Source organism: Photinus pyralis, unplaced genomic scaffold (genome assembly GCF_008802855.1).
Source record: "Photinus pyralis isolate 1611_PpyrPB1 unplaced genomic scaffold, Ppyr1.3 Ppyr1.4_LG10, whole genome shotgun sequence".
Classification (NCBI taxonomy): Eukaryota; Metazoa; Arthropoda; class Insecta; order Coleoptera; family Lampyridae; genus Photinus; species Photinus pyralis.
In genome coordinates this window covers 210,141-230,219 of record NW_022170250.1, presented here as the reverse complement: position 1 = coordinate 230,219, position 20,079 = coordinate 210,141, and the positions used below count along the sequence as shown (strand labels likewise).

Genomic DNA, 20,079 nt, shown 5'->3' with positions numbered 1-20,079 from the left:
AGGCACACCGGAGGGTCTGGGGGGTATGGAATACCCCCCAGGCACACATACTTCCAGGACAGAAACATTTTATAAACCTCCTTCGCGAATTGTTGTTGGAGTTTCGAAAAATATCCTTTCCTGGAATGTTTCCTCCCCCAAAACGTACTGAAAGGTACTGAACATATGACAATTTTGGGGGAGAGGCACACTGGGGGGTCTGGAATACCCCCCAGGCACACATAATTCCAGGACAGAAGTATTTTATAAACCTCCTTCGCGAATTGTTATTGGAGTTTGGAAAAATCTCCTTTCCTGGAATGTATTCTCCACCAAAACGTTCTCAAGGGTACTGAACATATGACAATTTTGGGGGAGAAGCACACCGGAGGGTCTGGGGGGTATGGAATACCCCCCAGGCACACATACTTCCAGGACAGAAACATTTTATAAACCTCCTTCGCGAATTGTTGTTGGAGTATCGAAAAATCTCCTTTCCTGGAATGTTTCCTCCCCCAAAACGTACTGAAAGGTACTGAACATATGACAATTTTGGGGGAGAGGCACACTGGGGGGTCTGGAATACTCCCCAGGCACACATACTTCCAGGACAGAAGTATTTTATAAACCTCCTTCGCGAATTGTTATTGGAGTTTGGAAAAATCTCCTTTCCTGGAATGTATTCTCCACCAAAACGTTCTCAAGGGTACTGAACATATGACAATTTTGGGGGAGAGGCACACCGGGGGGTCCGGGGGGTATGGAATACCCCCCAGGCACACATACTTTCAGGACAGAAGTATTTTCTAAACCTCCTTCGCGAATTGTTATTGGAGTTTGGAAAAATCTCCTTTCCTGGAATGTATTCTCCACCAAAACGTTCTCAAGGGTACTGAACATATGACAATTTTGGGGGAGAGGCGCACCGGAGGGTCTGGGGGGTATGGAATACCCCCCAGGCACACATACTTCCGGGACAGAAACATTTTATAAACCTCCTTCGCGAATTGTTGTTGGAGTTTCGAAAAATCTCCTTTCCTGGAATGTATTCTCCCCCAAAACGTACTGAAAGGTACTGAACATATGACAATTTTGGGGGAGAGGCACACCGGAGGGTCTGGGGGGGTATGGAATACCCCCCAGCCACACATACTTCCAGGACAGAAACATTTTATAAACCTCCTTCGCGAATTGTTGTTGGAGTTTCGAAAAATCTCCTTTCCTGGAATGTATTCTCCCCCAAAACGTACTGAAAGGTACTGAACATATGACAATTTTGGGGGAGAGGCACACCGGTGGGTCTGGGGGGTATGGAATACCCCCCAGGCACACATACTTCCAGGACAGAAACATTTTATAAACCTCCTTCGCGAATTGTTGTTGGAGTTTCGAAAAATCTCCTTTCCTGGAATGTATTCTCCCCCAAAACGTACTGAAAGGTACTGAACATATGACAATTTTGGGGGAGAGGCACACCGGAGGGTCTGGGGGGGTATGGAATACCCCCCAGCCACACATACTTCCAGGACAGAAACATTTTATAAACCTCCTTCGCGAATTGTTGTTGGAGTTTCGAAAAATCTCCTTTCCTGGAATGTAATCTTCCCCAAAACGTTGTCAAGTGTACTGAACATATGACAATTTTGGGGGAGAGGCACACCGGGGGGTATGGAATACCCCCCAGACACACATACTTCCAGGACAGAAATATTTTATAAACCTCCAACGCGAATTGTTGTTGGAGTTTCGAAAAATCTCCTTTCCTGGAATGTATTCTCCCCCAAAACGTTGTCAAGGGTACTGAAGATATGACAATTTTGGGGGAGTGGCACATCAGGGGGTCTGGAATACCCCCAGGCACACATACTTCCAGGACAGACATATTTTATAAACCTCCTTCGCGAATTGTTGTTGGAGTTTCGAAAAATTTCCATTACTGGAATGTATTCTCCCCCAAAACGTTCTCAAGGGTACTGAACATATGACAATATTGTGGGAGAGGCACACCGGGGGGTCTGGGGGGTATGGAATACCCCCCAGGCACACATACTTTCAGGACAGAAATAGTTTATAAACCTCCTTCGCGAATTGTTGTTGGAGTTTCGAAAAATCTCCTTTCCTGGAATGTATTCTCCCCCAAAACGTTGTCAAGGGTACTGAAGATATGACAATTTTGGGGGAGTGGCACATCAGGGGGTCTGGAATACCCCCAGGCACACATACTTCCAGGACAGACATATTTTATAAACCTCCTTCGCGAATTGTTGTTGGAGTTTCGAAAAATTTCCATTACTGGAATGTATTCTCCCCCAAAACGTTCTCAAGGGTACTGAACATATGACAATATTGTGGGAGAGGCACACCGGGGGGTCTGGGGGGTATGGAATACCCCCCAGGCACACATACTTTCAGGACAGAAATAGTTTATAAACCTCCTTCGCGAATTGTTGTTGGAGTTTCGAAAAATCTCCTTTCCTGGAATGTAATCTTCCCCAAAACGTTGTCAAGTGTACTGAACATATGACAATTTTGGGGGAGAGGCACACCGGGGGGTATGGAATACCCCCCAGACACACATACTTCCAGGACAGAAATATTTTATAAACCTCCAACGCGAATTGTTGTTGGAGTTTCGAAAAATCTCCTTTCCTGGAATGTATTCTCCCCCAAAACGTTGTCAAGGGTGCTGAAGATATGACAATTTTGGAGGAGGGGCACACCAGGGGGTCTGGAATACCCCGAGGCACACATGCTTCCAGGACAGAAATAGTTTATAAACCTACTTCGCGAATTGTTGTTGGAGTTTCGAAAAATCTCCTTTCCTGGAATGTTTCCTCCCCCAAAACGTACTGAAAGGTACTGAACATATGACAATTTTGGGGGAGAGGCACACTGGGGGGTCTGGAATACCCCCCAGGCACACATAATTCCAGGACAGAAGTATTTTATAAACCTCCTTCGCGAATTGTTATTGGAGTTTGGAAAAATCTCCTTTCCTGGAATGTATTCTCCACCAAAACGTTCTCAAGGGTACTGAACATATGACAATTTTGGGGGAGAAGCACACCGGAGGGTCTGGGGGGTATGGAATACCCCCCAGGCACACATACTTCCAGGACAGAAACATTTTATAAACCTCCTTCGCGAATTGTTGTTGGAGTATCGAAAAATCTCCTTTCCTGGAATGTTTCCTCCCCCAAAACGTACTGAAAGGTACTGAACATATGACAATTTTGGGGGAGAGGCACACTGGGGGGTCTGGAATACTCCCCAGGCACACATACTTCCAGGACAGAAGTATTTTATAAACCTCCTTCGCGAATTGTTATTGGAGTTTGGAAAAATCTCCTTTCCTGGAATGTATTCTCCACCAAAACGTTCTCAAGGGTACTGAACATATGACAATTTTGGGGGAGAGGCACACCGGGGGGTCCGGGGGGTATGGAATACCCCCCAGGCACACATACTTTCAGGACAGAAGTATTTTCTAAACCTCCTTCGCGAATTGTTATTGGAGTTTGGAAAAATCTCCTTTCCTGGAATGTATTCTCCACCAAAACGTTCTCAAGGGTACTGAACATATGACAATTTTGGGGGAGAGGCGCACCGGAGGGTCTGGGGGGTATGGAATACCCCCCAGGCACACATACTTCCGGGACAGAAACATTTTATAAACCTCCTTCGCGAATTGTTGTTGGAGTTTCGAAAAATCTCCTTTCCTGGAATGTATTCTCCCCCAAAACGTACTGAAAGGTACTGAACATATGACAATTTTGGGGGAGAGGCACACCGGAGGGTCTGGGGGGGTATGGAATACCCCCCAGCCACACATACTTCCAGGACAGAAACATTTTATAAACCTCCTTCGCGAATTGTTGTTGGAGTTTCGAAAAATCTCCTTTCCTGGAATGTATTCTCCCCCAAAACGTACTGAAAGGTACTGAACATATGACAATTTTGGGGGAGAGGCACACTGGGGGGTCTGGAATACCCCCCAGGCACACATAATTCCAGGACAGAAGTATTTTATAAACCTCCTTCGCGAATTGTTATTGGAGTTTGGAAAAATCTCCTTTCCTGGAATGTATTCTCCACCAAAACGTTCTCAAGGGTACTCGAACATATGACAATTTTGGGGGAGAGGCACACCGGTGGGTCTGGGGGGTATGGAATACCCCCCAGGCACACATACTTCCAGGACAGAAACATTTTATAAACCTCCTTCGCGAATTGTTGTTGGAGTATCGAAAAATCTCCTTTCCTGGAATGTTTCCTCCCCCAAAACGTACTGAAAGGTACTGAACATATGACAATTTTGGGGGAGAGGCACACTGGGGGGTCTGGAATACCCCCCAGGCACACATAATTCCAGGACAGAAGTATTTTATAAACCTCCTTCGCGAATTGTTATTGGAGTTTGGAAAAATCTCCTTTCCTGGAATGTATTCTCCACCAAAACGTTCTCAAGGGTACTGAACATATGACAATTTTGGGGGAAAGGCACACCGGAGGGTCTGGGGGGTATGGAATACCCCCCAGGCACACATACTTCCAGGACAGAAACATTTTATAAACCTCCTTCGCGAATTGTTGTTGGAGTTTCGAAAAATCTCCTTTCCTGGAATGTATTCTCCACCAAAACGTTCTCAAGGGTACTGAACATATGACAATTTTGGGGGAGAGGCACACCGGAGGGTCTGGGGGGTATGGAATACCCCCCAGGCACACATACTTCCAGGACAGAAACATTTTATAAACCTCCTTCGCGAATTGTTGTTGGAGTTTCGAAAAATCTCCTTTCCTGGAATGTTTCCTCCCCCAAAACGTACTGAAAGGTACTGAACATATGACAATTTTGGGGGAGAGGCACACTGGGGGGTCTGGAATACCCCCCAGGCACACATACTTCCAGGACAGAAGTATTTTATAAACCTCCTTCGCGAATTGTTATTGGAGTTTGGAAAAATCTCCTTTCCTGGAATGTATTCTCCACCAAAACGTTCTCAAGGGTACTGAACATATGACAATTTTGGGGGAGAGGCGCACCGGAGGGTCTGGGGGGTATGGAATACCCCCCAGGCACACATACTTCCGGGACAGAAACATTTTATAAACCTCCTTCGCGAATTGTTGTTGGAGTTTCGAAAAATCTCCTTTCCTGGAATGTTTCCTCCCCCAAAACGTACTGAAAGGTACTGAACATATGACAATTTTGGGGGAGAGGCACACTGGGGGGTCTGGAATACCCCCCAGGCACACATAATTCCAGGACAGAAGTATTTTATAAACCTCCTTCGCGAATTGTTATTGGAGTTTGGAAAAATCTCCTTTCCTGGAATGTATTCTCCACCAAAACGTTCTCAAGGGTACTGAACATATGACAATTTTGGGGGAGAGGCACACATACTTCCAGGACAGAAACATTTTATAAACCTCCTTCGCGAATTGTTGTTGGAGTTTCGAAAAATCTCCTTTCCTGGAATGTATTCTCCCCCAAAACGTACTGAAAGGTACTGAACATATGACAATTTTGGGGGAGAGGCACACCGGAGGGTCTGGGGGGGTATGGAATCCCCCCCAGCCTCACATACTTCCAGGACAGAAACATTTTATAAACCTCCTTCGCGAATTGTTGTTGGAGTTTCGAAAAATCTCCTTTCCTGGAATGTTTCCTCCCCCAAAACGTACTGAAAGGTACTGAACATATGACAATTTTGGGGGAGAGGCACACTGGGGGGTCTGGAATACCCCCCAGGCACACATACTTTCAGGACAGAAGTATTTTATAAACCTCCTTCGCGAATTGTTATTGGAGTTTGGAAAAATCTCCTTTCCTGGAATGTATTCTCCACCAAAACGTTCTCAAGGGTACTGAACATATGACAATTTTGGGGGAGAGGCACACCGGAGGGTCCGGGGGGTATGGAATGGTTTTCGAATACGAGCGGAGTGGCAAAAAATTCCCCTACTGAAATTCGTATCTTGTTAGAGTCTGACGTTTCGAAGTTTGCGATCAGATCAGAGAGGTCTTGAATTTCTGTGTCCTTACCAGTTCTTGGTCGGAGTAGTTCTCTTTTCTTATCCTTCTGCGTTGAATACTATTTGACCGGTTCCTTCATTTGGATGCTGGTTTTTTAACCGACTTTCTATCCGCATGCGAATCAACCAATGTTGATTACCATATTTCATTCGAAGTTTCGAAGCGGAATCGACTAAATCAACCCCCCCGATACAACACGCGAAATCTCCTAATAATCTTAAAAAACCACGTGTGTCCGAAGCACTACGAGATAGTCCGCACACAATAGATTCCGCACCCTAAGAAACCTTTTTTTTTCCACATCGCATTATCGCACAATGAGGGTAGTCGGGCTACCTACCATTTTTTAACCCTTATTTGCAATTTCAGATTTTGCAGCTGTGTTTATCCGTAAAAGGGTTTAAATTCGGTATAGGGTTACTCAGCGTTTTTTAAGCGCGTACGTATACTTTTTTTTTGTATAATAGAAAAAGGGCTGGCTTTTTTCTTCTGTTAATGCGGAAAGGGTAGTTTCTCAGGGTTTCGACTTTCGCGTAGGATATTTTTTTTGCCGGAATGTTTTAAAAAGCAACACAAACAGCGCGTCGCGGGGAAGGGTTGACATGGGAAAGGATGTCGGGAATTTTTAGGGAGATTTTCTTTATTAATTAAGCTGCGCGCACCAAAGCGACGGACGGAAACCGAGGAAATTCCCCCAACGCGAGCTAAGTTTATAATGACGTGGAGAGTTTTATGTGAAAAAAAAAAGTTTTCGTTGCTCTGTCAACGAAAATGATTGATTAACACAAATTTTAAACGTTTTTTACATTTCTCACAGGTTTTTTGTATGATAAATGATTTTCGAGTGCTTTATACACGTTTCCTCCTTTCTAGACAATCAAATTTACTTGTCACAGTTCGAATCCGATCGCTTAGAACAACTTAAACAATTGGAGCTGAGGGGGAACTTTTTAACCGACCTGTCCGGCAGTTACCCGGCCAGCCTCGAGGCTCTGTATCTGGTATAAGGCTCGAATCGCGACACCTTCCGACTTTGACTTTCAGGCGGAGAATCGCATCAAGGAACTGACACTGTCGTCCGCCGACTTTCGGCGGCTGGCCGTCCTCCACCTGCGCGAGAATTACGTTCGGAAGCTGGACGGACTCGGACGCGCCGATCTGCCCAGCTTGAGGTATCTCAACCTGCGAAAGAACAAGATCACGAAGTTCAGGCAGTTTCGAAAGCTGGCCCGGCTGCCCAAGCTGGAAACGCTAATCGTCTTGGGGAATCCGTTTTACGGTAAGCGAGGCGAGTGTCGTCCGCCGCCGATTTACGAATGGATTCTTTTAGGCGAGGAAGAGAAACCGGGGGAGGACGACGAAGAGCTAGGCGACGAGGAAGAGAAGGAGGACATCGCCAGGTTTGCCCACTTCCTCTTTTTTCTGCGCTACTGATAAGTTAACCAGGCAGAGACGAGATCACGCTTCACACAGAGTCGAAGACTGATATCATGAGTCATGACTATCAGGAGCACAGTTGAAAGAGTTCTTTAATTACACCAGCAGCACATATCAGTCATTTCACACGCTATCTTACTTCTGTGCTCCTAATACGAAGTATTTTTTTTCGCGGAGGCATTGTTAGAGTAAGTCCCGCTGGTATCACTCCTCCTGATAGGTACATAACAGGCTAGATCTATACTTCTTCTCTTCATTGCTCCTGTTACGTCTAGCGGTTCTAAAAGAGTCGTTGGTCATTTCTCAATACAATCAACCCTTTCCACAAAAGATTTTTGCTCTGGTAAAACGCCCTGTGCACCTCTGACACAAACTTCATCAGTTTTACCAGTCGGGTGCTCAGGGACTTAGGAATCATGAAGATTTCGAGGCCCTTAGGAATGCCATGGTTTTTACGACTTCTTAGAACCGAAAAAATTAAAGTCAACGAACTTTCAGAGAACCGAGGGCACTAAGTCTTAAGAACCTAAAGAGCCCTAACAAAATTACCCCTTCTGATAAAACGGAGAGCCCTAAGTATTAACAAAACAACACGCGCCTATAGGGCTTAAAACCCTGAAAACTTGATCCTCAGTAGTAACTCTTCTGGTTACTAAGGGTCAAGTTCTCAGGATGTCAGGTTCTTCAGATTCTTTGACCATAGTGCCTTAGTTGTCCTGCTACTTTGTGGACCCTGTAAACAAAACCGAATGATGAAATACAAATTTACAACCCCCATAATAGGCGAATCGTAATCTGAAAGTGAACTTTTATTTAAAAAATTCATTATTTCTGAAACGGGAGGGGGCTATACTTTTAGATGCACTTAAGGGGTGGTTTGTGGACCCTGTAAACAAAATCGAATGAGGAAACAACAATTGTTGAAGTGGCACAAAAATTACAGCCCCCAGAATAGGCGAATAGTTATGTGATGCTGAATTTTTATTTAAAAAATTCATAATTTCTGAAACGGGAGGGGGCTATACTTTTAAATGCACTTAAGGGGTGGTTTGTGGACCCTGTAAACAAAATCGAATGAGGAAACAAAAATTGTTGACGTGCCACAAAAATTACAGCCCCCACAATAGGCGAATCGTAATCTGAAAGTGAACTTTTATTAAAAAAATTCATAATTTCTGAAACGGGAGAGGGCTATACTTTCAGATGCACTTAAGGGGTGGTTTGTGGACCCTGTAAACAAAATCGAATGACGAAACAAAAATTGTTGAACTGCCACCAAAATTACAGCCCCCACAATAGGCGAATCGTAATCTGAAAGTGAACTTTTATTAAAAAAATTCATAATTTGTGAAACGGGAGGGGGCTATACTTTCAGATGCACTTAAGGGGTGGTTTGTGGACCCTGTAAACAAAATCGAATGAGGAAACAAAAATTGTTGAAGTGCCACCAAAATTACAGCCCCCACAATAGGCGAATCGTAATCTGAAAGTGAACTTTTATTTAAAAAATTCATAATTTCTGAAACGAGAGGGGGCTATACCTTTAGATGCACTTAAGGGGTGGTTTGTGAACCCTGTAAACAAAATCGAATAAGGAAACAAAAATTGTTGAAGTGTCACAAAAATTACAACCCTCACAATAGGCGAATCGTAATCTGAAAGTGAACGTTTATTAAAAAAATTCATAATTTCTGAAACTGGAGGGGTCTATACTTTTAAATGCACTTAAGGGGTGGTTTGTGGACCCTGTAAACAAAATCGAATGAGGAAACAAAAATTGTTGAAGTACAACAAAAATTACAGCCCCTACAATAGGCGAATCGTAATCTAAAAGTGAACTTTTATTTAAAAAATTCATAATTTCTGAAACGGGAGGGGGCTATACTTTTAGAAGCACTTAAGGGGTGGTTTGTGGACCTTGTAAACAAAATCGAATGAGGAAACAAAAATTCTTGAAGTGCCACAAAAATTACAGCCCCCACAATAGGCGAATCGTAATCTGAAAGTGAACTTTTATTAAAAAAATTCATAATTTCTGAAACGGGAGGGGGCTATACTTTCAGATGCACTTAAGGGGTGGTTTGTGGACCCTGTAAACAAAATCGAATGAGGAAACAAAAATTGTTGAAGTGCCACCAAAATTACAGCCCCCACAATAGGCGAATCGTAATCTGAAAGTGAACTTTTACTTAAAAAATTCATAATTTCTAAAACGGGAGGGGGCTATACTTTTAAATGCACTTAAGGGGTGGTTTGTGGACCCTGTAAACAATATCGAATGAGCAAACAAAAATTGTTGAAGTGCCACCAAAATTACAGCCCCCACAATAGGCGAATCGTAATCTGAAAGTGAACTTTTATTTTAAAAATTCATAATTTCTGAAACGGGAGGGGGCTATACTTTTAGAAGCACTTAAGGGGTGGTTTGTGGACCCTGTAAACAAAATCGAATGAGGAAGCAAAAATTGTTGAAGTAAAACAAAAATTACAGCCCCCACAATAATCGAATCGTAATCTGAAAGTGAACTTTTATTTAAAAAATTCATAATTTCTGAAACGGGAGGGGACTATACTTTTAGATGCACTTAAGGGGTGGTTTGTGTACCCTGTAAACAAAATCGAATGAGGAAACACAAATTGTTGAAGTGCCACCAAAATTACAACCCCCACAATAGGCGAATCGTAATCTGAAAGTGAACTTTTATTTAAAAAATTCATAATTTCTGAAACGGGAGGGGCTATACTTTCAATGCACTTAAGGGGTGGTTTGTGGACCCTGTAAACAAAATCGAATGAAGAAACAAAAATTCTTGAAGTGTCACAAAAATTACAGCCCCTCACAATAGGCGAATCGTAATCTGAAAGTGAACTTTTATTTAAAAAATTCATAATTTCTGAAACGGGAGGGGGCTATACTTTCAGATGCACTTAAGGGGTGGTTTGTGGACCCTGTAAACAAAATCGAATGAGGAAACAAAAATTTTGAAGTGTCACAAAAATTACAACCCTCACAATAGGCGAATTGTAATCTGAAAGTGAACTTTTATTTAAAAATTCATAATTTCTAAAACGGGAGGGGGCTATACTTTTAAATGCACTTAAGGGGTGGTTTGTGGACCCTGTAAACAAAATCAAATGAAGAAACAAAAATTCTTGGAGTGCCCCAAAAATTACAGCCCTCACAATAGGCGAATCATAATCTGAAAGTGAACTTTTATTAAAAAAATCATAATTTCTAAAACGGGAGGGGGCTATACTTTTAAATGCACTTAAGGGGTGGTTTGTGGACCCTGTAAACAAAATCGAATGAGGAAACAAAAATTGTTGAAGTGCCACCAAAATTACAGCCCCCACAATAGGCGAATCGTAATCTGAAAGTGAACTTTTATTTAAAAAATTCATAATTTGTGAAACGGGAGGGGGCTATACTTTCAGATGCACTTAAGGGGTGGTTTGTGGACCCTGTAAACAAAATCGAATGAGGAAACAAACATTTTTGAAGTGTCACAAAAATTACAACCCTCACAATAGGCGAATTGTAATCTGAAAGTGAACTTTTATTTAAAAATTCATAATTTCTAAAACGGGAGGGGGCTATACTTTTAAATGCACTTAAGGGGTGGTTTGTGGACCCTGTAAACAAAATCGAATGAGGAAACAAAAATTCTTGAAGTGCCACAAAAATTACTACCCTCACAATAGGCGAATCGTAATCTGAAAGTGAACTTTTATTTTAAAAATTCATAATTTCTGAAACGGGAGGGGGCTATACTTTTAAATGCACTTAAGGGGTGGTTTGTGGACCCTGTAAACAAAATCGAATGAAGAAACAAAAATTCTTGAAGTGCCACAAAAATTACAACCTTCACAATAGGCGAATCGTAAACTGAAAGTGAACTTTTATTAAAAAAATTCATAATTTCTGAAACGGGAGGGGGCTATACTTTTATATGCACTTAAGGGGTGGTTTGTGGACCCATGCAAAACAAAATCGAATGAGGAAACAACAATTGTTGAAGTGGCACAAAAATTACAGCCCTCACAATAGGCAAATCGTAATCTGAAAGTGAATTTTTATTAAAAAAATTCATAATTTCTAAAACGGGAGGGGGCTATACTTATAGATGCACTTAAGGGGTGGTTTGTGGACCCTGTAAACAAAATCGAATGAAGAAACAAGAATTCTTGAAGTGCCACAAAAATTACAACCCTCACAATAGGCGAATCGTAATCTGAAAGTGAACTTTTATTTAAAAAATTCTTAATTTCTGAAACAGGAGGAGGCTATACTTTTAGATGCACTTGAGGGATGGTTTGTGCCGCTACGCTCCTGATGCAACTGAGATTTGATCTACTCTTCTTCGTTTTCGTACTCCTGATACACTTAACCGATTCTAAGAGTGTATACGTACTAATTTGCGCTTTTTTGTTCACCCTTGGCACAATGTTAAGTAATCAGGACCACAGAACATGTTACCGTTAAATTCCATAGTAACAAATGCATTTTCAAGAAATAGGTTGCAGATCTTAGCTTCTCCGAAATATTGTAGATTATACTAGGAGCGCAGAACGTCTAAAGTGGTTTATCGTATCGAGACTTGTTTCCTACGCTTTCAGTCTTGGAGTAAGCCAATTGTAACAGGAGCACATAATTTCAACCTGTTGTAGTGGGTCAGTTTACCTCTGTGTAATAGGAGAGGCCCTTAAATGAGTCTATTCGACTGTTTCAGAGCGTTCCAAAGCTGCCCAAAATTAATTATGAGCACATGAGCACACGTAAGAAGTTGAAGTTATCAGATCAATATTTGGAAGAGTTTTAAAGAAAACGCGATAGACTTCTGTTCGAATAAGAGCACATGTCCTCTTTCACTTTTCCGCTCCTAATACAAACCGTGTTTTCGGGCACGTACCTATCTACAAATTTGTGCTGCATCAGTGCTCCCGATGTACCCAATAATGGCATCATGAGCACAGCTTAACAATTTTTCTTCTTCTATGTGCTCCTGATAAATTTGGATGTAAAAAAATAGGTATCTCCATATTTTCTCATTTTATTAGTATCCTCTTAATGCAGGCAAAGTTTTCTGCTAATTTAGCGCTACCCCCGGTATAAAATTAATAGCTTGTAACAGGAGCACAGAAGTACAGGCACTACGATCGTTCAACGTATCTTTCGAAACAAATTCTTAGCGTAGGAGATTTAAGAGCGGATATTTTCAACGCTTTAAATTATGAAAAAGTATCAGCCGAGGGTGAGTATATCAATTCACCTGGCTCCCTTACTAAATTTAGTTCAAAGAACGGCTCCTTTAGTATAAATGAAGCAATTTCCCAATTTCCCATAACGTAATTGAGAATAATGAAGTCGTTTCCATACAATAATTGCCAGCTACCGCAAACTAGCGTTTAGTGGCCGTAATTAAATCAAAGCCCCCTAATTAATGTAGGTGGCGCCATCGGCGAGCGAAACGTCGAAACTCGGGGCGCGTAACGATCTCGAAACTGTCGTCGCATACGGGCGAGTGGTGGCGCCACAAGTCGGGATATCGCGATTTTTAGTTTGTCGAGCGAGGACGCGAATTTTCCGGTTAATGAAATGCGCCGGATTTCCCGAATTGAGTTTTAGCTCGTCATGGAAAATCGGCGGAATCCGCAACATGCGGTGACCGCGCTTCAAAGCTGGTATTTTAAAATGAAATTTTCAGAATTCCACTGCTGGTCCTGCTTCCGCAACTGAAACGCATAAACAAGGGTCCGGTGACGGTCGAGGAGCGGGAGGAGGTGGCCGAGGTACGTGAGGAAAAGCTCGAGGAAATTATGGGGGAGGAGAGTGCGTGACGGGGCGCTCTTGAGGACTTAATGATTGCACGCTTTTCGCAGGTAGCGACGATGAGATGCCAACGACGACGGAGTACACGACGGAGGAGGAGGATTAATAAGTTTTCTACGTGTTTTATGGAAGCTATAGCAAACTTTTGACGAAGTAATTACCGTTTGTCCACTTAGCATGAATAAAGTTTTGGTTACGTTATTTGCGAAAGTCAGTTCTTTCCATTAGGAGGATTGTCCCCTGTTAGTTTTAACGCGATTATGAATTAAGTGTGTGTTAGACAACCAACATTCACGCAACAGTTTATTGTTCATCTTTTGTTTCGCCTAAATTAACAATACACAGTTGGCAGTCTGGAAAGACACGAAAAGAAGGTTTACTCAGTTTTAAAGGGAAAGTAATGGATTTAGCGATTCTTATACTCTTCAAATTACCATCTCCGGTGGTGGCTATATATTTTTTGGACCGCCGAAGTCTATGGTTATATTTGCAGTCCTATTTGTGGTGGCTCGTGGATGACGGTCTTCCTTCCTGGAAGGACTGGTACCTCTTGAGCGGCGACCAACCTTTGAACTTTGAACGAATAGCAACCTTTGGACTTTGAGCGACGAGGAACCTTTGAACTTTGTACGGTGAGCAACATAGCTTATTTGACATTATCTAAAGGGTCATTTCATTCTTCCAAACTCCGAGAATCGTACGTCTTTACTTGCTATCCTCGTCACATTCCAAAACAACATGTAGCTCATCTCCCTTTTCATTCCACATCCACATTCTACCCCCCCCCAAACCCCGTCTTCCACTTTCCCGCTCTCTTCCTCTCTGCTTTCACTAATCCTTTTTCTTTGTTACCGCAACTGTATTCCATATCTTCCATCACTAATCTCCTATATCACCCTCCAATTTTCTTGTACTTGCTTCTTTCTCTCTCCGTCACCTTTCTAATTTCTCTCTGTACCTTTCTTTCTTCATAAGTCAGTTCGTTATCTATTTCTGCTTTCCTTTCTCTATTTCTCTTTCTACTAATATTTAAGCATTTGGTATAGTTTTTGGCTGTCTTTATATTAATTTTAGAGTCAAGGCTATAGCCTTTGGTATATTTTTTATGGTTCGACTTTCTAGTAATTTTAAAACCACAACTGCAGCCTTTGCTGTATTTTTTAATAATCTGTCTATTAATTTTAGACTCAAGACTATACAGCCTTTGTTATATTGTTTGTCCATCTATTAATTTTAGAGCCCAAACTATGGCCTTTGCTATATTTTTGTATAATTTGACTTGCTATTAATTTAAAACCCAAGACTATAGCCTTTGCTACATTAGCTGATAGTATATCTTTCTATGTTTTTAAAATCAAGACTATAGCCTTTGCTATACTAGCTGATTGGATTGTCTTTCTATTAATTTAAACCAACGAATATAGCGTTTGCTGTATTTTTTGATAGTCTGTCCATCTATTAATTTTAGAGCCCAAACTATGGCCTTTGCTATATTTTTTATAATTTGACTGGCTATTAATTTAAAACCCAAGACTATAGCCTTTGCTACATTAGCTGATAGTATATCTTTCTATGATTTTAAGATCCAAGACTGTAGCCTTTGCTATACTAGCTGATCGGTTTGTCTTTCTATTAATTTTAAACCATCGACTATAGCCTTTACTGTATTTTTTGATAGTTTGTCCATCTAGTAGTTTTAGCGCCCAAAGTATGGCCTTTGCTATATTTTTTATAATTTTGATTGGCTATTAATTTATTAAAACCCAAAACTATAGCCTTTGCTACATTAGCTGATAGTATATCTTTCTATGTTTGTAAAATCAAGACTATAGCCTTTGCTATACTAGCTGATTGGATTGTCTTTCTATTAATTTTAAACCAACGAATATAGCGTTTGCTGTATTTTTTGATAGTCTGTCCATCTATTAATTTTAGAGCCCAAACTATGGCCTTTGCTATATTTTTTATAATTTGACTGGCTATTAATTTAAAACCCAAGACTATAGCGTTTGCTACATTAGCTGATAGTATATCTTTCTATGATTTTAAGATCCAAGACTGTAGCCTTTGCTATACTAGCTGATCGGTTTGTCCTTCTATTAATTTTAAACCATCGACTATAGCCTTTACTGTATTTTTTGATAGTTTGTCCATCTAGTAGTTTTAGCGCCCAAAGTATGGCCTTTGCTATATTTTTTATAATTTTGATTGGCTATTAATTTAAAACCCAAAGCTATAGCCTTTGCTACATTAGCTGATAGTATATCTTTCTATGTTTTTAAAATCAAGACTATAGCCTTTGCTATACTAGCTGATTGGATTGTCTTTCTATTAATTTTAAACCAACGAATATAGCGTTTGCTGTATTTTTTGATAGTCTGTCCATCTATTAATTTTAGAGCCCAAACTATGGCCTTTGCTATATTTTTTTATAATTTGACTTGCTATTAATTTAAAACCCAAGACTATAGCCTTTGCTACATTAGCTGATAGTATATCTTTCTATGATTTTAAGATCCAAGACTATAGCCTTTGCTATACTAGCTGATTGGTTTGTCTTTCTATTAATTTTAAACCAACGACTATAGCCTTTACTGTATTTTTTGATAGTTTGTTCATGTATTAGTTTTAGAGTCCAAACTATGGCTATTGCTATATTTTTTATAATTTGACTTGCTATTAATTTAAAACCCAAGACTATAGCCTTTGCTACATTAGCTGATAGTATATCTTTCTATGATTTTAAGATCCAAGACTATAGCCTTTGCTATACTAGCTGATCGGTTTGTCTTTCTATTAATTTTAAACCATCGACTATAGCCTTTACTGTATTTTTTGATAGTTTGTCCATCTAGTAGTTTTAGCGCCCAAAGTATGGCCTTTGCTATATTTTTTATAATTTTGATTGGCTATTAATTTATTAAAACCCAAAACTATAGCCTTTGCTACATTAGCTGATAGTATATCTTTCTATGTTTGTAAAATCAAGACTATAGCCTTTGCTATACTAGCTGATTGGATTGTCTTTCTATTAATTTTAAACCAACGAATATAGCGTTTGCTGTATTTTTTGATAGTCTGTCCATCTATTAATTTTAGAGCCCAAACTATGGCCTTTGCTATATTTTTTATAATTTGACTGGCTATTAATTTAAAACCCAATACTATAGCCTTTGCTACATTAGCTGATAGTATATCTTTCTATGATTTTAAGATCCAAGACTATAGCCTTTGCTATACTAGCTGATTGGTTTGTCTTTCTATTAATTTTAAACCAACGAGTATAGCCTTTGCTGTATTTTTTGATAGTTTGTCCATCTATTAATTTTAGCGCCCAAAGTATGGCCTTTGCTATGTTTTTTATAATTTTGACTAGCTATTAATTTAAAACCCAAGACTATACCCTTTGCTACATTAGCTGATAGTATATCTTTCTATGTTTTTAAGATCCAAGACTATAGCCTTTGCTATACCAGCTGATCGGTTTGTTTTTTTTATTAATTTTAAACCAACGACTATAGCCTGTACTGTATTTTTTAATAGTTTGTTCATGTATTAGTTTTAGAGCCCAGGCTATGGGCTTTGCTATATTTTATATGGTTTGACTTGCTATTAATTTAAAACCCAAGACTATAGCCTTTGCTACATTAGCTGATAGTATATCTTTCTATGATTTTAAGAGCCAAGACTATAGCCTTTGCTATACTAGCTGATTGGTTTGTCTTTCTATTAATTTTAAACCAACGAATATAGCGTTTGCTGTATTTTTTGACAGTGTGTCCATCTATTAATTTTAGAGCCCAAGCTATGGCCTTTGCTATATTTTTTATAATTTGACTGCATCTCAACACTATTACCCTCACGATCTTTACGGTGTTATTCGCTTCGCTCTTCTTTTTATTTTTCTCGTTTTTTCCCTGTTGCACTCTTTTTTTCTCTTGTTCCTTAGATTCGCTCCTATTTATTCTTCTTTAGAAACAAAGAAATGTTGGAAACGTCAGAAAAGGTGGGTAATGTGAGAAATGAGAAACATGAAGAATCTCTTTGGTGTTCAAAAGAAATGGAAAAACATGAGAACCGGCAGAAAGGAAGGAGAGAAAACCAGTTGTCATTGGGTACAAGTAAAATGTAATGAAAGCGAACCGGATTGATGTTGTTTTACGCAGGACTCCGAAATTGATTTTAACGGGGCTTGATGAAAATTCCATTCTGATGGTATAAACTCGTACGGTCACGGAAAAATCTGTTTGTGCCTGTATAACACAGGCGGATTTGTAGCAATTCGAACTGCTGGAATGTCGGCTATCGTTATCCGTGGTAATGGGCCCTTATTTAACCCAAATGGGCACGGTAAATATTGCAAAAGCTCCATTTCACCACCAATAACCAATGGCATGCCTTTCCCTGAGCTTTCTTCGGGAATTTCTTTCGAATCTATCTACTTAATTGCGCGTTGCCATTCGAACGAGGGTATATGAGATGTGAAAGGAAAAGTCGTAAAATAATTTCTTTCGCCACAATAGCCCGAAAAATCGAAGCTTTCACAATATTTGGAAGGTCGGAGTGGAAACCGTTTTCAAAGAGATGACCTGATAACTCTCGCCTTATCTGCGACGCACCTTGCCATTAAAAATGAAAGCCCGTGTCGGCGCGCGAAGAAAATCTATCAAAAGTTCCCCGAGAGTGGTCCACTTCTCCTGCTTGCTTTTGAAATTGAATCATTCTCCTCAAACAAAGCGTTCCGCACGTAGGGAATAATTAATCGCTGCCACTTTTACTATGCGAGTCGAGAGTGGGAAGCCCTTATCCATCTCATTGACGTTGAATTCGTGTTATGTAAACACAAAAAGAAGATGAATGGAAATTTATCTGTTACACTTTGTCACTCTGAATATTTTTTTCCTGCAAACCTAATCTTTTATCACTTTCTATTTATATAATTCAACCAAAGGAGGGCTCCCGTTAGATTTATTGGTAAATCTAAAGCTCACTTTGTCCGTAACCCAATATTCCAGTAATTTTTTTATTTGTTACTTTCCGCCATTATTTACAATTTGACTCAGCCAATTTATACGGCGCGGCGATGCCTGCCGATAAATTCGCCCGGTTTCCTTTTCCGAAAAGAAATTAGACCAGGCAATCTAATTAGGCACGAAACTAAGACGAATTTCTCGTCCAGGATCTCGCGGGGGTGTTAATATTTATACATTTTTTTTTCGTTCGCCTCCTCACCCCCCCTTTTTAAAAGTCGAAACGCGAACTTTCGACTTTAATCTTAAGAAAATCAATTTAAGTAGATTATGCAAACGGCTCTAAAGATGAGCCCTCTGAAAGTTCTAAATAGGGAATTTATTTAAATGTCTCGCAGAGCCCCGTTTTATTAGACCGCATTCTGTTACATCTGCAATTTTTACTAATTTATTCATATCGCTAGTGAAAAACACGTTAACGTTCGCCGCTCTAGTTCGGCTCGTCCTTCAGCTTTTCGATGCGACAAGGGACGGGACCGGCGCGGGTCGGGGGGGTGCAGGTGCGATACGATGAAGCGAAAGCATTAAAGCAAATATTTTGGCATAATTTTTGCGCGGATTTACGGAGAAACAGAACGGAAAGATATTAAGTGAGCGAGGAAATGTTGTAATACGTCTCGGGCGATTCGGAGGGATGAATTATGTAAAAAGGACTAAATGCTTTGAGTCTGTATCTCGCGCACGTCACCAGAAATTAAACGTCAAGCCATTTCACATACACACATCAGCATGTCGCCTTTACCCACATTCTCTTACGTTAATTAGTATTCATGTGCATTTGGAGCAAAAAGGAACCTGCTGTTGTTGTATTCTACCACATAACTTCAAGACTAAAATGCTGCCCCTGTAGTGTATAATGCAGCATTCGTTTGCATCAAAAGAAACGACCAGCAAACTTGCTACTACTAGAATTTAACTTTTTATTATTCCGCGCACAACTCTTACACATTATTACTCCAGGTACGCGTAGTTTATTTCCAGTTGTTGAGTACATGAATGAGCCGATGGAATTCATCTAGCAATTGAAGACAAAATATGAGACGTTTTGGAATCTACGAAGCCAAGGTAAACCTAAGCACTTCACATCATACTAACAAGGCGTTTTTTATGCTACTAAACTTAAAAAATCAAGGCGTTTTTTATGCTACTAAACTTAAAAAATTTCTCGGGAAAACACTTTTTCCTATTAGTTTTGGTGCGTAGAATCCAAAACGATTCGTACTTTTTCGATCAGACCTCTCAATCAAAAGTTATAGACTAGAAACCAATTTCGAAAAAAAATTCAAAGGGCTGTAATTTTTGAACTAGTAGCCCAATCTTGGAACTGTTTGAAATTATGGATTCTACAGGCCACATTTTATAAGAAAATGTTTTTTCCGGGTCGATCTGAGACAATTTTTGTTTCGGGCCTCAAAAGAAGGCATAGTATAACCTTCCTTTTTTTGCCAAAAATCGACTGCACCAAATTTTCTCGGGAAAACACTTTTTCCTATTAATTTTGGTGCGTAGAATCCAACACTATTCGTACTTTTTCGATCAGACTTCTCAATCAAAAGTTATAGACTAGAAACCAATTTCGAAAAAAAATTCAAAGGGCTGTAACTTTTGAACTAGTAGCCCAAACTTGGAACTGTTTGAAATTATGGATTCTACAGGCCACATTCTATAAGAAATTGTTTTTTTCCGGTCGTTCTGAGACAATTTTTTTGGGGCCTCAAAAAAGGCAGTGTACAGGATAGGAACATAGATACATGTCCTAGGGT

At 40.2% G+C, this 20,079-nt stretch overlaps 1 protein-coding gene across 1 annotated transcript in view; it reads left to right on the top strand.

The window, feature by feature from the left end:
* The window catches only part of LOC116161387 (leucine-rich repeat-containing protein 23-like), a 34,122-nt gene extending 20,664 nt beyond the window's left edge, over positions 1-13,458 (top strand). Inside the window, exons 2-6 of the mRNA XM_031474721.1 lie at positions 6,893-7,020; positions 7,064-7,298; positions 7,350-7,419; positions 13,162-13,286; positions 13,337-13,458. Coding sequence (XP_031330581.1) covers positions 6,893-7,020; positions 7,064-7,298; positions 7,350-7,419; positions 13,162-13,286; positions 13,337-13,392 — 614 coding nt within the window. The 3' untranslated portion in view covers positions 13,393-13,458. The remainder of the gene's footprint in view (positions 1-6,892; positions 7,021-7,063; positions 7,299-7,349; positions 7,420-13,161; positions 13,287-13,336) is intronic.
* Positions 13,459-20,079: the final 6,621 nt, after the last annotated feature.